Source organism: Schistocerca americana, chromosome 4, assembly GCF_021461395.2.
Source record: "Schistocerca americana isolate TAMUIC-IGC-003095 chromosome 4, iqSchAmer2.1, whole genome shotgun sequence".
Lineage (NCBI taxonomy): Eukaryota > Metazoa > Arthropoda > Insecta > Orthoptera > Acrididae > Schistocerca > Schistocerca americana.
The window spans coordinates 471125988-471148795 of NC_060122.1; the positions used below are offsets into that span (position 1 = coordinate 471125988).

Here is a 22808-nt window from a genome sequence, read left to right on the forward strand (position 1 = left end):
TGAGTAAAGAAACTTGGGATGACATCTATGAATGTAAAAGTAGAAATGATAAGTTCAACAAACTCCTCAATAGTTTTTGCTATTATTTTGAGCTTTGCTTTCCACTACATAAAAAGACAGTCACAAAAATGGATCTGAAAATAAAATGGGTGGTAATAGGGATACAAATATCTGCGAAGAAAAAGAGATTACTTCATGAAATATCTAGACAGCACACCATATCCCCAGAATTGATTCCTATTTTAAGAATTACAAAAAGATTTTAACTAAAGTAATAAAAGAAGCAAAAAGATTGGCAAATACTTCCTTCAAAGCAAATGCACCAAATAAAATGAAAGCCACATGGGACATTATAAGGCATGAAACAGGAGTAAAATGGAGAGAATACCATAATATCAAACTGAAAGAAAACTCTTCTGTATCTGATCCCCAGCAGATAGCAAATAACTTTAACTCATATTTCTCTCAGGCAGCTGAGATTCTGGTGAAGTAAAACTTTCCATATGTTGCCACTGCAAATCAGATTAAAACTATCCCTAGTAACAAGTCTCTCTTCCTATACCCAACAGATGAACAGGAGATGCTAAAAACAATAGGAGAGCTAAAATCAAAATTTTCCTCTGGTACTGACAACATACCAGACCATATCATTAAAAAATGTACACCCTTAGTAGTTAGGCCCATGGTAGACATATGCAATAGTTCACTTCCTCAGGGAATCTTCCCAGAAAGGTTAAAAATAGCTAAAGTGAAGCCATTGTACAAAAAGGGTGAAAAAAACAGATATAAAAAATTACAGGCCAGTCTCCTACAATCTGTTTTTTCTAAAATAACTGAAAAATCTTTTTTATAAAAGACTTGTAGATTTCATTTACAAAAATAAACTTTTCTCAGCTACAGAGCATGGCTTCCGAAAACGTAAATCCTCCGAGACAGCTATTATCGACTTCTTAAATGAAGCTTTAAATGCATTAGATAAAAAAGAGCACATAGCAGCAATATTCCTAGATCTTTCAAAAGCATTTGACATCATTAACCCTGGTCTATTGCTTAGAAAGCTAGAAAATGTTGGTGTCAGAGGCCCAGCTTATGAGTGGGTAAAGTCATATCTACAAAACAGACTCCAAATAGTTGAAGTCTTGTACAAAGAAGGAAAAAATTTAATTTCCTATCAATCAGAAAAACACCGTGTTAAATACGGTGTCACACAGGGTTCCGCACTGGGACCAATCTTGTTCTTGCTGTTTGTAAATGACTTGGAACATCCAGCTCTAACTATTAGTACATAAAATATGCCAATGATACAAATATACTTATCAAAGGAAAGACTCCAGAAGAGCTCCAAAGTGAAATAAAAAAAGAGCACTTCACATGTATCAGAATGGTTCACAATGAACAACTTAATAATAAACACACAAAAAACAAACACTATGCATCTACACACAGTGCAGAATAAAAAGCCTTTAACTGCAACCATAGAACTGTTAGGCAAAAGACTTGAAATTGTAAATAGCACCAAATTTCTGGGAGTTTGGATCCAAGATGACCTAAGATGGCAGAAACATACACAACACCTATGTAGTTAATTAAATACCACTTTTTATAGTATAAAAATTCTTGCTGGATGCACAGCAAGTCATAAAGAATGTGTACTATGCCCAAGCAGAATCGCTACTAAGATGTGGTTTAATTTTCTGGGGAAATTCACCACCCAGCAAAAGCTGTTTTGTTGCACAAAAAAAGAATTATAAGAGCCATGGAAGGCACAGCAGCTCGATCTTCATGCAAACCTTCATTTAAAAAGCTTCATATTCTTCCATTACCATGCCTAATATCCTAGAAACAATAATGTTTATAAGGAAAATCGTAGATGAAAATAGCAAGATTGCTCCAAAAAACCTAAATATCCATTTGTACAACACAGGGAATAATCCAGATTTACATATGCAGTTTTCACATACAACACTAAAACAAAAAGGACCCTTGCAAGCAGGAGAAAAACTGTATACAAACTACCTATTTTTTAAAAAATTACGGCAGTAACTGGCATGCATAAATTCAAAACTGCAGTGAGTGACTACTTGCTACAGAATTGCTACTATAGTGTTGATGAATTTTTATCTACAATGTAAAATGTGAAAAATTTAAATAGTTTTACAATTAAGGCCAAAATAGAAATGTGTACATTTAGATTTATCTGTGTATTATATATGGTTTATTACATATGTGTGTATCTGATAATCAAGGCCGAAAGTAAGAAATGTGTATGTGTAAAATTTATTTGTTTATTTGTGAAATTTTGTTCCCATATGTTACTTATATTGATATATACTGGAAACCATACAACAGTTTTCTGTTAGACTTTATTGCAATTATATGACTTGTCCTACATCATTATGTAGCCCTGTACAATGTGTGATTCACAGGACCAATAAATACTCTATTCAATACAATACATGCCCAAGTTCATAAATGCTAGTGTCCACAACTCTGGCAGTCTGTGAAGCTTTAGCTTGGTGTTTACATTGTCAAATAGAAGCAATATAATAGTTAGGATACAGTATATGTTGAGATTCATTGCACTTTAACTCATCGTATCATTTTGTTCAAAAATCGTTATTTGAGTATGTAGAAATGGTTGGATTATAAGAACTCCAACAATGAGTGTTTGCACCTGTTTCAATGTCTGAGTGGGTAGACTGATGGTTTACAAATGTAAAGGACGAGTGTTCTAATCTAACTGGTGTCAACTCTCTTTTTATTTATTCATTTATTTATTTAGGCCTGTGCAGTTAATATTTTAAACCTTAATTCACTACAAATTTTCAGCTGTAGGCTTTTCTAGGTTCCACATGCTATTAAAAGATTCCATTTTATAATAGCCTAATCTTTAAACATACAGACTGATGGTCATAGTAAAAATATTAAAGCTGGATGTATTTATCAGTAATTACTTTGACCGCCACCTGATGTGTCTATAGTTTTCAGCTAAGAGAAACGTATCAGCTGTTTGACAAATGTCATAGATCTGCTTGAAAATGGCTGATGTGAGTGTTTGCGAGCGAATAATATCTCAATTTCAATATTTTTACTGTCGCCATTTGTCTTTTAGTCCAGTGTGCTATAAATTTCATTTCTCCCAGATTTGATACAGATCATCATCATTCATCATTAATTACCTGATCTACCAATCTAATCTGCAGCATTCAGCATCTACATCTACATGTAAGTGTGGCACCAAGTCAAATGCTTTTCAGAAATCAAGAAATACTGCATTTACCTAGTTGCCTTTATCCAAAGCTTTCCGTATGTCATGTGAGAAAAGTGTGTGTTGGCTTTTACACGATTGATGTTTTCGAAATCCATGCTGGCTGGCATTGAGATCATTCTGTTGAAGCTACCTCATTATGTCTGAGCTCAGAAAATATTTTAAGATTCTAAAACAAATCGATGTAAAGTATATTGGATGGTAGTTTTGTGGATCACTTCTTATAGACGGGTGTGCCTCTGCCTTTTTCCAAGAACTGGGCATAGTTTTTATTTGAGGGATATAAGGTAGATTATAGTTGGAAGAGGGGGTAACTCAGCTGAAAAATCAGTATAGAATCTGACAGGGATTTTGTTGGGCCCTGGAGATTTGTGAAGTTTTAGCAATTTCAGCTGTTTCTCAACACCTTTGACACTAAAACTTGCGTTCATCTTTTCAGTGGTACAAGGACTCCTCCGTAGCAGCACATCCCAAATGCTTCTAATTTCTTCATTTGTGTGATGTTTATTGTTTTCATTTCACTTTTGTACAAGTGTACACTCAAGACAAATACTTCCGGAAACACTTTCCTTCCTATTGCCATTCTGAATTCTATAGCTTCTCAGTTCTTCAGCCATTGTCAGTAATTTTACTATCCAAATACAAATAGCAAATTCATCTGAAACTATTAATATCTGATTTCCTAATCTAATTCCCTTGGCATTGCTGCAAGTAATTAGACTGTATTCAATTACCCTTGTTTTGCTTTGGTTAATGTTCATCTTATAATCTGTTTTGAATCCACTGTTGGATTCTGTTCAACTGGTCCTCCAAGTCCTTAATGACTCTTAACAGAATTGGAGTACCATCAAAAAAATATCAATTTTTTTCTTTCTTCTCCTGAACTTTAACTCTCCTTCCAAATTTCTCATTGTGCCATGTGTAACAGTTTTGTCTTGGTTGATTTTCCAAAAAATCTTCACAATCCTAATGAAACATCCTCTACTCCAGGTGACTTGTTTCAACTTAGATTTGTTTCCTTATTTTCCTTCACTAAATGCTCAGTGCACAGATCAGATAAGAACAGAAATAGTTTACAGCCCTCTCTCACTCCTTTCTCAACTACTGCTTCCTTTTCATGTACACAGACTCTTGTTACTGTAGTCTGGTTTCTGTTCAAAAGTAGGTAATTTGGCTGTCTGTTATATCGTACATGCCACATAGGGTAGTTTTGTATTGGTTGGATTTCCCAAAGACCTTAAAAAATCTTGGGGAATGTCCCCTATTCCAGGTGACTTGTTTCAACTTAGATCTGTCATTGCTATGTATGAGGTTCATTCAAATGAAACCTGGTCAGAGCGTCTACCTTTGCCTTAACACATAAGGTGGCACCACAAAACAGCGGTTATGGTAGCGCTATCCATTGGTAAAGAGACTGACGCATGCACAACGTTTGATGTTTCATAGCGCCAGAGTGGTTTTACACTGGAGAGAAGATGGTCACACAAGGTATCGTCCACTACTGAACATGCAGACGAGTAAGCAGGGACAACAAGGAGTGATTTGATTTTTGGCAATGGAGGGAGTTGGAGGCCATGAAACATATCGATAGTGAGTACAGTCTGTGTTGTTCAAGTGTTGTGGAATGGCACAAATGATTCCTTGAGGGGTGCAAGTTACTAGAAGACGATGCTTGTCCTGGACAGGCTCATCATGTCATCACACTGGAAATGGTTGTGGAAGTGAATGCCTTAGTCTTGGACAACCACAGAATCACCGCGGATGGGATCCATTGGTTACTGGGTATTAGTGTGGCTGCTGCCCACACCATAATATATCAACACTTGAACTTTTGAAAAATCTGCCAATGCAGTGAAGACTATATTACAGCAGTTTCGATGGGAAATGCTGGAACATCTACCATACAGTCTCAACCTTTCACTGTGAGACTCATATGTCTGGACCTCTAAAACAAGCAATTCGCGGACATCGATTCACAACGGATGACAAAGTGTGTGACTGGGTCCAGGTCAAGATCTAACAGCAGCCTACTAGCTTCTTCAAGGATGGAATTGACCAGCTAGTGTCGCAATGGGATAAATGTGCCAACAGTTTTGGTGACCATTTTTGAGTATGTGTACTGTGTATAACAAAATTTTTAGTTAATAAAATTGTTACCGTTACTTATAAGCAGCAACTATCTTTCCCACATTCAAGAGTGATTCTACGACTTTGGTTTTCTCCTGTATTCTTTCTGCCTTAGCCATTTTGCAATTTTCTGGTCTCCCTTTTTAGATGTGTGTACTCCCTGATTCATTTGTTTCCTTTTTTTATTTTCCTCCTTCAGTCATCTAAATTCACCATCTCATGCTATCCAAGAATTTCTGTTGGGCTTTACCTTTTTGTTTTAGTTCTGCCTTCACTATTTATTTCACTATTTCCTCTCCCAAAGGTATCCATTTGCTCTCTATTGTATTCCTTCGCCATTTCCATGAATTTTTGCCTAATACTCCAATTGAAACTCTGTAATCTCAGGTTCTTTCAATTTATCTGGGTCTTCTGAAATCTTTTCAGTTTTAACCTGCAGTTCGTAACCAATAAATTATGGTCAGTCCACAGATACAGTTTAAAATCTTAGTTTGAAAACCCTTGCCATTATATAACCTAGGCCTATATGAAACCTTCCAGTGTCTCCAGGTCTCTTCTAAAGACATGACTATTAGCCTAAGTATTAGATATTATTAAATTGTCTTCTGTTCACAATTGTACCATGGAGTTTCCCCTTTGATTCCTTTCCTCCTAGTCTGTGTTAGTAGAATATACTATGGATTGCAATATCTCCCCCCCCCCTCCCCCCCCCCCCCCGCCAAAAATATATATATATATATATATATATATATATATATATATATATATATATATATATATACCTGTACTATACCTGTATCTGAGATTATTATTTCTGGTGAGGGTTCCTACCTTATGCCACATGGGAGTTTGTCTTTGACTTGTCGTAGACGTTGTAAGATAAATTCCGATTGTAGTATTCACTTATGGGTGAAGGCTAGTGGTTCATCCTCTTTGGAAGATTGTCGCATTGTGGGTGACTGTACTCTGTATAACCATTATATATATATATATATATATATATATATATATATATATATATATATATATATATATATATATATATATAAAAAGAAAGAAAGAAAGAAATCAAGTGGCAGAGCAGTGTCATCTTGGCAATATTTCATGAATGTGGTTCTTTCTGTACCTATGTGTTATCATAAACCAATGGGGGTGTGCCTGCACCTATGCTAGCAAATTTCAGGTAACTGATGTTGTATGTAGTGATGCAAATTATTCAAAATTTAAATAAGAAGTTACCTGTGGCTTCAATTGTTTTCATATATTAATTGTAATTCTTTTTTTCCTGTTAGAATTATCGAAAGCCCTACTGCTGGTTGAAATGGGAACAAGTCGTGACCCTGAAAAACTGAAAGTTGTTTTGGAGAATGTGACAGAATTGGTGCCAATAGTTCATGGGTAATTATGAATTTTAATATTCTCTTCCGGCTTTAATTTTTGTGTAAGTTCTTATACTATCTCCTCAAATTTTCATTGACAGTGTAGGCAAAGGCAGATTGCTGCTTATCATAAAGAAGACAGGTTGCAGACAGGCACAATTACGACATTTATGCAAAGCTTTCGGCCACAACCTTCATCAGTAAAAGAGAGACACACATCATTCATACACATAAACAAGCACACCTCATGCACACGTGACCGCCAGACCAGAATGCTGCTACTCATGGGATTCAAGCAGCAATCTGGAGGGAGCGAGGAAGGGAAAGGGATAGTAGTGTATGGCTGGGGAGAGAGACGAACAATGCCTTATGGAGTGTGGAGGGACTAGAATGCCAACAGGTGCAGCATCAGGAGGTTGTGGGGCAGGAAGGTGGGGAAAAAAGGAGCAAACCAGGAGAGGAGTGAGGAAAGACTTGTGTATGCATTGGCAGAGGATGACAAATAAACAGGGTGGGAGGTGAGAATGGCGTGGAGATGATAGGACAGAGGGGGTGGAAACTGTTGGGGGGACAGTATGTTACTGTAGTATGTTACTCTAGGATGAGGCTGGGATAATTACAGGAGCAGAGAATGTGTTGTAAGGATAACTCCTATCTGCGCAGTTCAGAAAAGCAGATGGTGGAGGGAGGGGTTCAGATGGCACAGGTAGTGAAGCAGCCATTAAATTAAATGTGTGTTGTTCAGCTGCATGTTGTGCCACAGGTCTATTTTGCTCTTGGCCACAGTTTGGCAGTGGCTGTTCATCATGGTGGACAGCTGGTTGATAATCATACCAATATAAAAAACTGTGCAATAATTCCAGCAAAGCTGATAAATGACATTGCTGCTTTCACAGATGGTCTGGCACCTGAGGGGGTAGGATAAACCTGTGACAGGATTGGAATAGGAAGTGCTGGATGAGTTTTGCACCTGTGTCTTGCACAGGTATGTGATGCTTGTGGAAAGCAGTTATTAGGAGTGGCATAGGTATGGACTAGGATGTTGAGGAGGTTGTGGGTGGGCAATGGAACACCATCCATCCTGACATACTTCAGTATTTTGTTTTTTCACACCTGCCCATGCCACACGAACCATTGATCCTTGACCTAACCCATCCCTCCCCCTCTCATCCCCCACCCCCCACCCCCCACCCCCTTCGCTTATCGTAACACACACACACACACACACACACACACACACACACACCCATATCTCATCATTTCTTTACTTCCAAGTTTCTGTATGTTTTTGACATATGTATGTGTATTTTTATGTGGTTTCACTGAGTTTGACCTGTTTTTGCAAGTTTTTACATATTTGTGGATATTTTTACATATCTGTGCGTATTTTTATTTGTCAGATCATGTTTCTATGTGTCTTTACATATTTTTTATGCATTTTTACATGTCGTTTTCACTTATCCGGCTCCTCTCACAACCACTCACACCTATTTTGCCCATTACTGCATCATTCCCATTTCCTTTACACCACTCCTGCACAATGGACCTTGCTCCATCTTTCTGCACCAGTTTACGAAAAAAATCTCATTCCCTGGGTAAAATGCAGTTCCACATCGTGTTTCTCAAGTGCTGCCTAAACCACGGATTCCCCCAAAGGGCCTAATCATAAAGATTCCTTTCTGTGGATCCCACCCCTCCTTTCACAATGACCTTTTCACCTTTTCAGATTCTGCCAAACCCTGACCCTCACTAACCTGATACTGCAAAAACACACATCCATAGCACAGACTTCCCAGAACTACCTCTGCTCCCTCCACAAGATACTACTTCTCTGCAGTCCCTACTCCATCATCACCTTTCTGTAATTGAATCCCTTGCTCTTCAGCATTTGGAGGAGCATTCCAGATGTCACCTCCATAAGCTATCCAACCTGCTGACAACCTACTGCCGCCTTGGGGCACTGCTATACAGCCCCTATTGTACCCACAGTGTTCCTCTTCGTCCACCCCTCATAGCAGCTAAACTGTGCCTAGCTGACCTTTTCAACTTGCAACATCACCCAAAACTCCCTACCGACTCCTCACCAAATCCAGAGCCAAAACATTCCTATAACACTGTTGTTAATCTTTCCACCCAAACCCTCAGCCCCACTGAAGTTTTAGTTCTATCCAAAGGCCTCACCTTTAACCCTACACCCAAATATAACCATGCTGGACTTGTCAAACATCTACTGTCCTTCTCCCAATCCCTGCAGTGGAAGCACTCCTTATCCATCCAACCAAACCACCCTAATTCCAACATTGAACCTTGTCTCTTCCAGTTCATACCACCATCCAACCATATTCCAACCTCCCTTCCCATCTAACCACTTGCTGGTCACCTTCCAGGAATTCCTTACCTCCTACTTAGCCTCACCATCCTTCCCCAGGTCCCTTCCTCAGAACACCAACCTTTCGGTAGAAGAGACAACAGCCACACACAACCTCAAAACAGATCCTGACCTAATCATACTACCTGCAGACAAAGGTTCCACCACTGTTGTTATGAATTTCAGTGACTACCTGGCAGAAGGCCTCCGCCAATTATCTAACTCCTCCACCTGTAAACGGTGCCATAGTGATCTCATCCCAGAAGTCAAATACAATCTTCAATCTGTGCTTAAAGCCTTAGGACCTTCCCAGAACATCTCCCCTGGATCCGTTTCCCTCATCACCCCTATGACACCCAGCACACCCATCTTCTACATGCTCCCCAAAATCCTCAAATCTAACAATCCTGGATGCCCCATTGTGGTTGGTTATTGTGCCCCCACTGAAAGAATTTCGGCCCTCATTGACCAACACCTCCAACTAAATGTCCACAATGTAGCTTCCAGCATCAAAGACATGAACCATTTCCTTCACCGACTCTTGTCCATCCCCACCCCTTTACGTCCTGCATCCCTGCTCAACACTGTTGATGCCACCTCCCTATATACCAACCTCCCTCATGCCCATGGTTGTACTGCTATTGAACACTACCTTTCCCCGATGTCCTTCAGACTCAAAACCCACTGCCTCATTCCTCATACGCCTCACTAATATTATCCTAACCCGGAACTACTTCTCCTTTGAAGGGAAGGTATATGAACAAATCTGCGACACAGTTATGAGCACCTGCATGGTACTCTCATAGACTAGCCTTTTTATGGACTATCTAGAGGAGACTTCCTAGCCTCCCAGAATGTCAGACCCATAGTCTGGTTCAGATTGATTGACAATATCTCCATGATCTGGACTCAGGGCTAAGACACTCTATCTTCATTCCTTCACAACCTCAACACCTTCTCTCCCATCTGCTTCATGTGGTCCTTGTCAACCCAGTGTGCCACCCTTCTAGATGTTGACCCACTCCTCTCTGATGGCTCCATCTGCACCTCTGTCCACTTTAATCCCACTGACCACCAACAGTACCGGCAGTTTGACAGCTGTCATCCCTTTCACATCAAATAATCCCTCACATACAGCCTGGCCACCAGGGTATGGCATATCTGCAGTCACAGAAACTTCCTTGCTCTGTATAGTGAGGGTCTCACCAAGGCCTCCACAGATAGGCATTATACCTAGTCCGCAAACAGATCTCCCATGCCATTTCTCCCTCACATCTTCAATCCTCCCACCACCCCCAAGAACCAGCCACAAAGGAATGTCCCCTTGATCACCCAGTGCCATCTGGGACTGGAACAGCTGAAACACATCCTTCGTCAGGGCTTTGTTTACCTATTGTCATACCCTGAAATGAGGGACATCCTACCTGAGATACTTCCCACCTCTCCTAAAGTGGTGTTCCATCTTCCACGGAACCTCCACAACATCCTAGTCCATTCTAGCCACTTTCAGTCCCAACCCCTTGCCCCAAGCATCATATACCTGTGGAAGATCCAGGTGCAAAAAAACTGTCCAATCCACCCACTTCCTATTGCAGTCCTGTCACATTTTTATCCTACCCCATCAGGGGCTGGGCCACCTGTGAAAGTAGCCATGTCATCTACCATATCTGCTGCAATCATTGAACAGCTTTTTATGTTGGTATGACTACCAACCAGTTGTTCACCAGGATGAACGGCCACGGCCAAACTGTGGCCAAGAGCAAAGTAAAGCACTCTGTGGCACAACATGCAGCCGAACATCACACACTTGATTTTAATGGCTGCTTCACAAACAAAGCCATGTGGATCCTTCACCCCACCAGTAGCTTTTCTGATCTGCGCAGATGGGTGTTATCCTTATAACACATTCTCTGCTCCATGTAATTATCGTGGCCTCAACATACAGTAATTTAATTGTCACCACAACCTCCACTCAACAGTTTCCACCCCCTCTGCTCTATTATATCCTTTCCATTCTCATCTCCCAACCTTTCTGTTTGCTCTGCCAAAGGGTCCTCCCACATTTCTCCACTCCCCTCATGTTTCACTCATTTTTTCCCCACCTCCCTGCCCCACAACCTCCTGACACTGCACCTGTTGGCATTCTAATCCCTGCATACTTCCCTAGACAGTGTTCGTATCTCTCCCCACCCATACACTATTATCTCTTCCCCTTCCCCACCACCTCTACACTGGTGCTTGAATCCCATGTGCTAGTTGCATTCTGGCCCGAGATGCAGGAGTTGGCAGTCGTGTGCATGTGAGGTATGTATGAATGATGTATGTCTCTCTTTTTCTGATGAAGGCTGTGGCCGAAAGCTTTATCTAAGAGTATTTTAATTATGCCAGTGTGAAACTTAACGTGTCGTCTTATGGTAAGTAGCAATCTGTCTTTTCCTACATTCCTACCTGAATTTTCTATTGTTAAACATTCATTGGTTCATGTTACTGTTCATCTGTAAGGTACATATCTGATCAAAAGTATCCAGGCACCCCTATGTAATGTGGAATTAACCACTAGATATTACAAGAGATGGACCTGCTAGTATAAAAGGAGGCAGGAAGTATTGTGTTGTCAGTAGAGGAGCAGTAACAGTGGAATGGTCTGGTCAGGAGGGCTCAGTGACTTCAAAAGTGAACTAGTCATTGGATGTCATGTGAGTAACAGACCCATCAGGGACATTTCAACCCTTCTGAAGCTGCCCACGTCGACTATTGGTGACATGATTGTGAGGTAGAAATACGAAGGAACAACCACAGCTTATAACAAGGGAAGGTGGACCTCATGTACTGACAGACAGGGACTAGGGACTATCCAACATTTCAGAGGGTAGTCGTAAAAATTCACATAAAATCAGAAGAAATAATCACTTGTGATTCCCAGAGTGCTACCACTAGACCAACTAGCACAGTGACTGTGTGTCAGCAGTTAAAATGGATAAAGTACAAAGATAGAGCAGTTCGTCATAAGCCACATATTTTATTAGTCATTGCTAGGAAGTACTAGAGATGGTGTAGAGGGTGCCGCATCTGGACACTGGATGGCTGGTAATGAGAGATTTAGAGTGATGAATCATACTATACACAGTAGCAGTCCAGTGGAAGTGTTTTGATCTCGTGGAAACCTGGAGAACATTACGTACCATTTTATGTAGTGTCAGCAGTGAAGTATGGAGGAGGAGGTGTTAAATTATGGGGGTACTTATTGTGGTTAGTGTGTGGCCCCTTATTATGCTTAAAGAAAACATGAAATCCAGAAGGATATGAACATATTTTATCTCACTGTGTACTGTATTAGTAAAGGAATGGTTTGGAGTCAAGCATTTTTGTATTGACGTAACAGTGCAACCTGTCATAAAGGAGCACCTCTGAGGCAATGTTTTGTGGACAATAGCATTCCTGCAATAGCCTGACCTGCCCAAAGTCTCAACTTTTACCTAGTGGGTCATCTTTGGCATGAGTTAAAATGTCGACTTCACTCCAGAGCCCAGCATCTGACATGACTACATTCTCTGGTTTTGGATCTTGAGGAAGAATTGGCTGCAATTCCTCCAGACATTCAGGTATCTCATTGAAAGAGTCATCAGCAGAGATCATGCCATCATATATGTGAAGGGTGGGCATACACCGTATTAATGTCCACCAACAGTTGAGCAGAGACATTTTATCAGATAGTGTACATACACTTATGGAAAAATTGAAGAAGTATGGTGATTATGTTGTTGATGTTACTAAAACAAAAAAAAAAAACTTCCAATTACAAAAACATACTGTGTTAGTCATAATTGTACCAGGTGATCAAAAAGTCAGTATAAATTTGAAAACTGAATAAATCATAGAATAATGTAGATAGAGAGGTACAAATTGACACACAAGCTTGGAACGACGTGGGGTTTTATTAGAACCAAAAACATACAAACGTTCAAAAAATGTCCGACAGATAGCGCTTCATCTGATCAGAATAGCAATAATTAGCATAACAAAGTAAGACAAAGCAAAGATGATGTTCTTTACAGGAAATGCTCAATATGTCCACCATCATTCCTCAACAATAGCTGTAGTCGAGGAATAATGTTGTGAACAGCGCTGTAAAGCATGTCCGGAGTTATGGTGAGGCATTGGTGTCTGATATTGTCTTTCAGCCATACACTTGTGACTTCAGGTAACCCCAAAGCCAATAATAGCACAGACTGAGGTCTGGGGACCTGGGAGGCCAAGCATGACGAAAGTGGCGGCTCAGCACATGATCACCACCAAACGACACGCGCAAGAGATCTTTCATGCATCTAGCAATACTTCCAACTGTTTTTTTTTTTTTTTTTAATAAAACCCGATGTCATTCCAAGCACGTGTGTCAATTTTTACCCCTCTGTCTAAGTTATTCCATGGTTTATTAAGTTTTCCAATTTATGCTGACTTTTTGATCACTCGGTACATTAAAAAAAATTCTCATTTAATTGCTAGAGTGAGAAGTATATACACAAATAATTATAAAATTGCTTTGTTTATTGTGCTTACATTGCCAGTATATATGACTTCATTATGGGATAAGATAATTTTTCATTCTTTCCACTTGTGGTGTGGGTACAAAGAAAATCACTGGTTTCTTGTACTTGTAAATTCGATTTTAAAAATTGCATTTCCTACTTCCATATTGAGAATTAATAACCTCATTATTTTCATCACATTTTATTTAGCACTCGATCACTAGGGTCTGCAGCAATGAATATGGCCATGGTAGCCCTGGGTGCTGCTGATGCTTATTATGAGTTTGGAATCCATGCTTGGGACATTGCAGCTGGAGATCTTATTGTAAGAGAGGCAGGTGGTGTGTGTTTGGATCCTGCAGGTATGTACACAGCAACTTCTTTTTTTTTTAGTGTTTCATATTGAGTAACAAACTGAAAACACAAAAACTTTAAATGATGAATCAGCTTTAAATGTCATACATAACTCATACTTTTTTAAAGTAAATTCTTTAAATGATGTATACAGGAAAAATTGTAGGAGTCTAGTAACTGATGTATTTAATCAGTTAAAGTAAGGGATGTGTCTGTCTCTGTTTACATAATGTAGCTTTGTTTGGTAGAAACAAGTAAGATGATGAAAGCAAATCGCTCAGCCATGCACAGAGTATCAGTCACAAGATTCATATGTAACGTGAGTTGGTAAAATAGTGCTATGCAGAACATATTTCACCAGGTGAGATGGTATCGAGGTTAAAGCACTATAATAACTTTGCAAAGGAATGTGGTGCAAATTACTACTCAGGCATCCAGATTTAGTTTCTCATGTGTCACTAAATCTGTGAAGGTGAATGCCAAGATAATTCCTTACAAAAGGACACTGTCAATTATTTTCCACATCCTCCTCCTATCTGATCTTTTGCTCCATTTTCAGTGACCTCACCACTAATGAGACATTAAACTGTTGTCTTCCTCCTTCAGAAATGATATGCTTCCTCCTCACTCATTTTCTTCACCTGTGGGTGCAGGAAATAATTTACTGTTTTTTTAAATTTATCTGCAAAAAGGTCTTCCGTTTTTTCCTTATTGTTCCCCCCACTCCCCCTCCAAAGAGAAGTAAAGAAAACATTATTGCTTCAGTTGGTGCATAAGTGAACACTCTTGGATGTGGGTAATCAAAAATGATTTACAACAATATTTTTTGTACCTAATTTAGTGATTAACATGAGTCAATGTACATGGGATCTCTCAGTATATTGTACAGCCCACCAACATCAATAAATACCTGCCAGCTTTCTGACAACTTCATTATTGCATCATGGTATCACTTTTTGAGGATAATATTTACCCACTCGTGGGCAGTTACCTGCAATTCTTCTTTGTTGCCGAATAAGCTATCTTGCAAATGTGTTTTTGTGTTATCAAATAAATCCTATAGTTCGCATAATGTAGGAAGGCAGTCCTATTTTCAACCATTCTGTGCATCCCCCACCCTGAACTGCTAGCAGCCAGTAAGATTCATTCTCTCTCCGACCACGTAGCCGTGAGCTACAAACTAGACTACCAGAATCTCTCTTCTGCAGGCTGCGTTGTTGCCGAATTTCGCGACAGTGCAGTTTCATTCACAGAGCGAACAGATTATTCGTTCAGATATCAATGTTACTTTCATGTAGCAGTGTAGCTGTAAGTGTGTATCTGTAAACATTTAGTGTAAATTACAAATGAATATGTCAGGTGATGGCAATAAACTTAAAGTTCCTCACAAGGAACTTTAATTAAATTGCATGTCTATGGAGTATTGTCTTAAGTGTGTGACTGAATTTGTGATTTCCTGTTAGAAGGGTCACAGTATGTAGTAATTGACAGAAAATCATCGAGTAAAACAGAAGTGATGTATGGCATTTGCAAGGAAGTGTTTTAGGCTTTCTGCTATTCCTGATCTCATAAATGATATAGGAGGCAATCTGAGCAGCCCTCTTACACTGTTTGCAGACGATACTGTGATTTACCATCTTATAAAGTCATCAGATGATTGTAGCAAATTAAAAAAAAATTAGAAATGGTATGTGTGGTGGAAAAAGTGGCAATTGACACTAAATAATGAAAAGTCTGAAGTCATCCGTATGAGCATTAAAAGGAATCCACTAAATTTCCGATTACGGGATAAAACACACATTTCTGGAGGTTGTATATTCAACTAAATACTTAAGGTTTACAATTATGAAAAACTTACATTGCAATGATCACATGGATAATGCTGTGTGGAAAGTAAACCAAAGACTGTGAGTTCTTGGTAGAACACTTAGAACATGCAACAGGTCTACTAAAAATACTACATACACCAAATGTAACAGGTATCCTAGAAGATATAGCCATCCGTGTTTCACTGTTGCTCAAGCACAGCGTCACAGAAGCTTAGCTTAAAACTATAATGTGCAGGGATGGAAATGCTGAATTGGCAGCAAATTTTGTCTTGCTTCCGACACTGGAAAGCTGTACTGTGTACTCTGGCTTTTTATGAACATCTACCTTGTTTAAGCGGCAGTTTGCCTGAATCCATTTGTACTCTGAATCAAACTGACTTTAAAATTGGATAAATATTCAAAATAGCATACATTTCTATAGGAGATGCTAAAACTCTAGATCGGAGCATTACTTGCTGTAATGTTGTATATGCTCTCCATGGGGTATGATGAAAATGATTGGAGGGATGTGTTGGCTGCTCGTTCTACACAACCAGTGAGAAAGCAGCGGGCAGATGATATGTCTTTGTAACAATTTAGAAGCAAAATTCGCTCACTGTGTGTTAAAAAAAAACACAATGTGTTAAAAAGAAACAGCCAAATATTTGTAACAATGATGATTTAAGTTTCACAGCTGCCCTGTTAGGATGATGATGATGATGATGATGATGATGATGATGATGATGATGATGACAGGCTAACTAAACAAAAAAAGGCAGTGAAGGTAAAAATTAATGTAAACAATTACTTTTGTTTATTTTATTTCACCTTGTGTTATCATGGCGAAGACAAGCAGTAGATGGCATAAGTTGAGACTAGGTCCTTTTTAAGCAGATACCTTATATCAATAAAATGTTGTAATTTTGATTAGTCAGAACATGTTAAACAATAAATTTTTCTCAAGGAGCCTTTTAAAAATAGGGGTTGTCTTATATTCAGGGCCATCTTATACTTGGGATAAATATGGTATTATGCCATGTTCAGGCTCTCTGACTAACGTGTAGAAAGATTCCCACCTGTGGTCCAGTCAAAACAGGGGCTAGCATTCAGTTACTGGTGTCCATAGATTTTTGACACGGTGATCCCTTCAATCATCTCTTATCAGCTAATGATGATTGAAGGGATCGCTGTGTCAGAAATTTACAGATATCAGTTGTTGAATGCTGGCCCCTATTTTGACTGGACCGTAGGTGGTAATCTTCCTACACGTGGGTCAGGGACCTGAAGAGGACGTAATATATTGCTAAAACTGGTTGCTCAATAAAAATAACAATTTGGAAATTTAGACAGGTGAAAGGTGTTTTGATTTGACATATTGTTCATAACTCTTAACATCTTTATGATGTTCAAAATATACTTGTAAATACTACTAAAAACACGGACAGATGTTATCTAGAAACCTATTGTTACCTTTCTGGCAAAGATGTATACCCTCTTCTGTGATACAGCTCAGCAGTTTAAGGTTTCTTACATGCATAGTCAAAAATTAAAGGATAGCAGTTCAACTTGGTTTTTTTATGTATGAACTGCTGAAAAAGGTTTTCCACCACCTGCACCCATGTGAATGTGTGTAGGCTTAAATCTAAGGGGAGCAGGGAATAGTAAAAAAAGCTTTATGAAAACTAAAAATATGAGCATTGTGATGGAAAAAAACCACAATAATAATGAAAATAAAGGCATTCTGCACATCATAATCTATTGTTGTGGTGCTCCACTAGGTGGTAGAGACATGTACCACTCATTGACAGTGGTCCTACTGATGTCATCTAGTGTGTGGATAGAGTTGTTGCAATGATGCACTACATGTCGCAACAGGTCCCAAACACATTCATTCGGATTCATGCCAGTAAATACCACATGCAGCTGTGTCCTGGAGGAAGGTGTTTGTGAGGATTGTGCAGTGTGCTTATATACTATAGTCTTGAATTGATTAATCTGTTACCAAAATATTAACTCGGGAGTTAGATAATAAGGTGAAGGTGTCTGTCTCATACTGCGCAGCTCTCAAATTACTCTTGATAACATTTGTATCTAATATTTGTATGTGTACTAGTCCAAAACATGACTTGACGGTCCTCTCCATTGTGCCTATGCGACTGCATGCCTGAAATGTGCATTAGTACCTTTCAGTGATGATCATCTGGCAGTTGAGAAATCCTACACTTGTTGGTAAAGACAACCCAATGTCACTGATCCAGATTTCATTGCAGGTGTTCCTTTGCCCATCTTTCGTATGCACTATGCTTCGGGTTTGTACTGCTGTTCATAATTCATGCCTAGATACGAAATTGTTCATGTGGACACAGGTGCTTACTGTCTGGATTGACACCATCCTAATTGCATTAAAAGAAGAAAAGGCAGTGCACAGCTGTATTGCCTTCTATTTGGAATACCTACAAGCCATAATTTGTATTTAGTAGTCACTGGCTTGTGTTGGCCTTTGGCAACCACTAAGAGGCAGATCTTCCAGGTTAGTTTCACGAGAGCGGTTGCATGTTTGAATGGCATTATGTGGTGTATGCAAATTTGGTAGGCAACTTCCTCTGCTGGCGACCTGTTCCACTGTAAAGTACTAATGCCTGCACATTCTAAACTTGAAATTAACCTCTGAGGCATGTGGATGGATGGAACAGTGTACACAAACCACTTTGTCCCACTCATGATTGGAGATACAAAATGTTCCGCTGAACTGCATTGAGAATGCAGTTTCATTTTCAGTTTCATTTGCACTGGTGGCTATACATAGCAATTTCCTGCTATCAGAAGGGTGTTGAGGTTGAAGTGTTGATGAAAAGAGAAATATCTGAGGCTCAGCTTGCTAACATACTCTCTTGATGACCTTGGACCCACCATAAAACAAAGAAGACAACTTGAAAAAATGGGAGACTGTGCTGGAGTGGTAAAGGAGAGGAGGGAGCAGAAGTATAGCACTATGGAGATGAAATGTGGTTGCAGCTAAGTTGGTAGACCACACGGAGCTTTCACAGATGGCCCTGGCTTTGATAGGGTATGATATGTGTGTGAGAGGTTAGATTGAGAGCAGAAATGGTATAAAGCCATTTGGATGACAGGACTACTGAAGATAGAGGCCTAAGTGATCATAGGAATGAAGAATATTCTGTGTGGACAATTCTCACCTGCACAGTTCATAAACCTGGTGTCAGTGAGAAGAATTCAGATGCTACGGACTGAAACACACCCGTTTAATTTCTTATTGGGTTTTGTGTAATTTATTGAAGCTGCCAAACAGTTAATTATTATGATTATATGACCGTGTGCTTAATGGATGAAGGCTATCATTTTTCCTGCTGGTTTCGGGGGTATTTCAACCAAGTGCGGCTGTTCTGAGATTGAATAATGGAAATGATAAAAAGTTAGTCTATTATTAAGGACCACAAAGGTTGCGATGTACAAACTGATATATATATTTCCTACTAACACACAAATGCTGGGGCAGTTGCTGCCTTCGCTTTACACGACTAATCACAGTTATATCTTTTATTGGTTGCTGATTTCCAGTCCTTCGTCACACGCAATGCTGATGGTTAACATTCACAACAATCCTTACTGCAATCCATGGTTGTTGCTGGCCGACGCGGTTGACGCGAAACACGTAATTCGGCACTTGTCACCTTTGGTTTCACATCACTCGCGAATCGGTATTAGTGAGGGTCAACCCCACGACGATCAGGGGGACGTGCTCAGTCGTCATACTCCGGTGAATTTTACTCGACCACCATTCTTGCCCGTCTTTCCCGCACTACTTCTCACTCGACGCTATCTAGTACTACTCTGCACTCGACACTCGTCTCACTGCCTCCTGCAGCGCTTGACAATCGACTCCTGTCTACTATCGACCTGGGCGTCGGATACTAGCATCTATGGTCGTGGGATCACGGATCCCTTACAAGACTTTGAGGCAGCTGAGTGTGCCAACTCAACACATTGTGCTTGATTTTATCATCAGTCAAAAAAAAAAAAAAAATTCCAGGATTTAATAACATGAAACAGGATAGATAACTACACAGCACATAGAGGTAGTGTTGAGTGGCAGACTGGCACATTGAAAGGAGAGAAGGGCAATGATTATACAGGTATGCTTGGTGGTTGGGGGTAAGACAAGGAGTAGAGTAGTGATGGACAAGGATATTGTGTAGGTTTTGTGGGTGGCCAGGATTAGGACTTTCGCTTATTGTGTCCTTAAATGAGAAATATCCCCCGCAAACTGCTAACAATGGTATTCTGATATTTACCCAACCTATGCAGTATCCTTATTTGCTTTTATTTCACTCTTGCTCCTACACCTTACTCCATGGCCCGTATTGCTGTAAAAGACCTAGAAGCCATGTTCCATACGTCCATGATCCTATAACTTCCTGTCTTCCACCTGTTTCTACGTCCTTCGCTGCTCCCTCTTGAGCCTCAGACATGCCTTCTGTTTCATCTCCCCCCCCCCCCCCCCCTTCCAATGTGCCTACACAGTCCTTTCCCCTTCTATGTTTCTTTCTCCCCCTCCCTCTCATACCCTTCCGCACTTATTGTCAAACATTAAATTATCTAATGTTGCAGTGCCTGTGTTATTCCGAAATATGATGTGAAGTTCATTTGGACATGCATGCATATCTGAAGGAACAGATGCTGCGGTGACTACAGCCATCATGAAAAGTATTCACAGTTGTGAATATGGACTACCATCAGCTGTATAATGGAATGATGGCAGTGAAAATTTGTGATGGACTGGCTCGTTTTGCAGGGACATTCCCGTTGCTATAAAGAATCGGTTAGCCTGAATCTGATGATAACTATTACTGAGCAAAATGGCACAGCATGAAAGACATTAGGTTCTTACTGAGGAGGAGTAGTGTTCGAAACAGTCTGGCCATCCAGACTGTGGTTCTTGTGATTTTTCCTGGGACAGTTCCTTTGAAAATGGTGTGGTTGGATTGATAGGCATTAATAAAGTCTCCTACATCACTCCATGCAGAGTTGGAACCAGTAACGATTTTTTCCCCCTGTTTACATATCTTGAGACAATCTTAACATGTTTCAGTTTCCATTCATTTCTTGCTTACACCAATCATTCACACACTAAAAGCTAATAGCTGAGCAAGAACTTCAGACAGATCCTCTGTGCTCATACGGGAGCATGCCGAAAAGTAATACCTCTGAAATTTTTATTCCGTTTTCAATATCAGTTGAGGTACTGCTTGTGTTGCTTATTACTCAGTTGACATTCCCACTTCGCTAACACACATTGCAACCCTCTACTGGTGGGGGTGGCCAAATTGTAGCATGTGAGAAAGCGGTGTGTAAATGTAATTATGTTCATGGGCAAGAAACAGTGTTTTTAACTGGAGAAGAGTTGGTCTACACGTGAAACACCCTCTCCTTCAGCATAAAAAAAGCCATAACATACATGAGCAATGCGACATCTGCAACAGTCTTGGGTTCACTGTCATCGATCATCCTCCAAACAGCTCCAACTTTGCCCAATCCAATTTTCATCTGTTTCTAAAACTTAAAGAACACCTTCAGTGACTACAATTCGATAGTGATGAAGTGGTGCATGCAGAGGTGAGGTAGTGGTTCTGTCAACAAAGTCAAACATTCTACATATCGATAAACTTCTCTCTCATTAGCAGAAATATGATAGTCGTCAAGATGACTATGTTGAGAAATTAAAATGTTGACATGAAGAATAAAGCTGTAGAATGTTAATAAAGTTTGTGTTATTTAGAAAGCTTCATGAGTTTTCACATTAAAACTTTGGAGGCATTACTTTTCAGCATGCCCTTGTACATTGTCAAAGATGGGCTGTGATGTCCAAGCTCCCACGAAGTGTACTAGCATTTATAAAGTTGCTTTATGATAACAGTCTTGCACAAAGGTGTATGATCAGTCAGAAGTTGCCTCTGGTTTTGTCTACAGCTGTACTCCTCAAACCACCTTACAGTGTGCGGTGGAGGGTACTTTGTGTACCATTTTCACTTCCCTTTTTCCTGTTCCAGTCACGAATGGTTCACAGGGAAAATAATTGCTGGTAAGCTTGTGTGTGGGCTCAAATCTCAATAATTTTGTCTGAGAGATGTGTAGGAGGAAGCACAATATATTTGTTGACCCTTCCAAGAACATATGCTCTCAGAACGTTAACAGTAAACCACACTGTGGTACAGAATGCTTCTCTTGCAGTGTTTGCCGCTTGAATTAACTGAGCTTCTCCATGACACTGAGCTCACTGAGTGAACCTATAACAAAGTGTGCTGTTCTTCCATGGATTTTCATTTCCTTTATAAATCCTATCTGGTATGGATCCTAGACTGATGAGTAATATTCAAGTAGTGATCAAACAAGTGTTTTGTAAGCTACTACTGTTGTTAATAGACTACACTTCCTGAGAAGTCTTCCAATGGATGTCAGTCAAGGAACACAGCATCTACCAGGATTCCTAAATCTACTGCTTTCTGGGTCTCATCAATGAATGGAGTAAGCTGGGCTTCACACAATCATTGTTTATGGGATCCAATGTTAATTCATACAGAGGAGATTTTCAGTCTAGAAATGTCATTATATGTATGCATAAAACATGTTCCAAAATTTTACAACAGACCAGTGTCAGAGATATAGCCCTATATTTTAGTGTGTCTGTTCGATGACCATTTTGAAAATGGGAGTGACCTGTGCTTTTTCCATTGTTGTGAATGCTTCGCTCCACCAGGGACCTATGGTACACTACTGCTAGCAAAGGAGCAAGTTCCTTCATATACTGTACACAAAATCAAATTGGTTTCCTGTCAGATACAGAAGACTTTCCTCTGTTGAGGGATTTCAGTTACTTTTCCATCCCTTTGTTACTAATTTCAATACTTCATTTTGTGGCTCATACAACAATTTAAAAGAGAGACTACAGTGCTATATTTC

The 22808-nt window shown here is 39.7% G+C and overlaps 1 protein-coding gene across 1 annotated transcript in view; it reads left to right on the plus strand.

Annotated features, from left to right (window-relative positions):
• The window catches only part of LOC124612482 (inositol monophosphatase 2-like), a 45046-nt gene that overhangs the window by 14168 nt on the left and 8070 nt on the right, over positions 1–22808 (plus strand). The window contains exons 4-5 of the mRNA XM_047140716.1: positions 6688–6793; positions 13879–14030. Coding sequence (XP_046996672.1) covers positions 6688–6793; positions 13879–14030 — 258 coding nt within the window. The remainder of the gene's footprint in view (positions 1–6687; positions 6794–13878; positions 14031–22808) is intronic.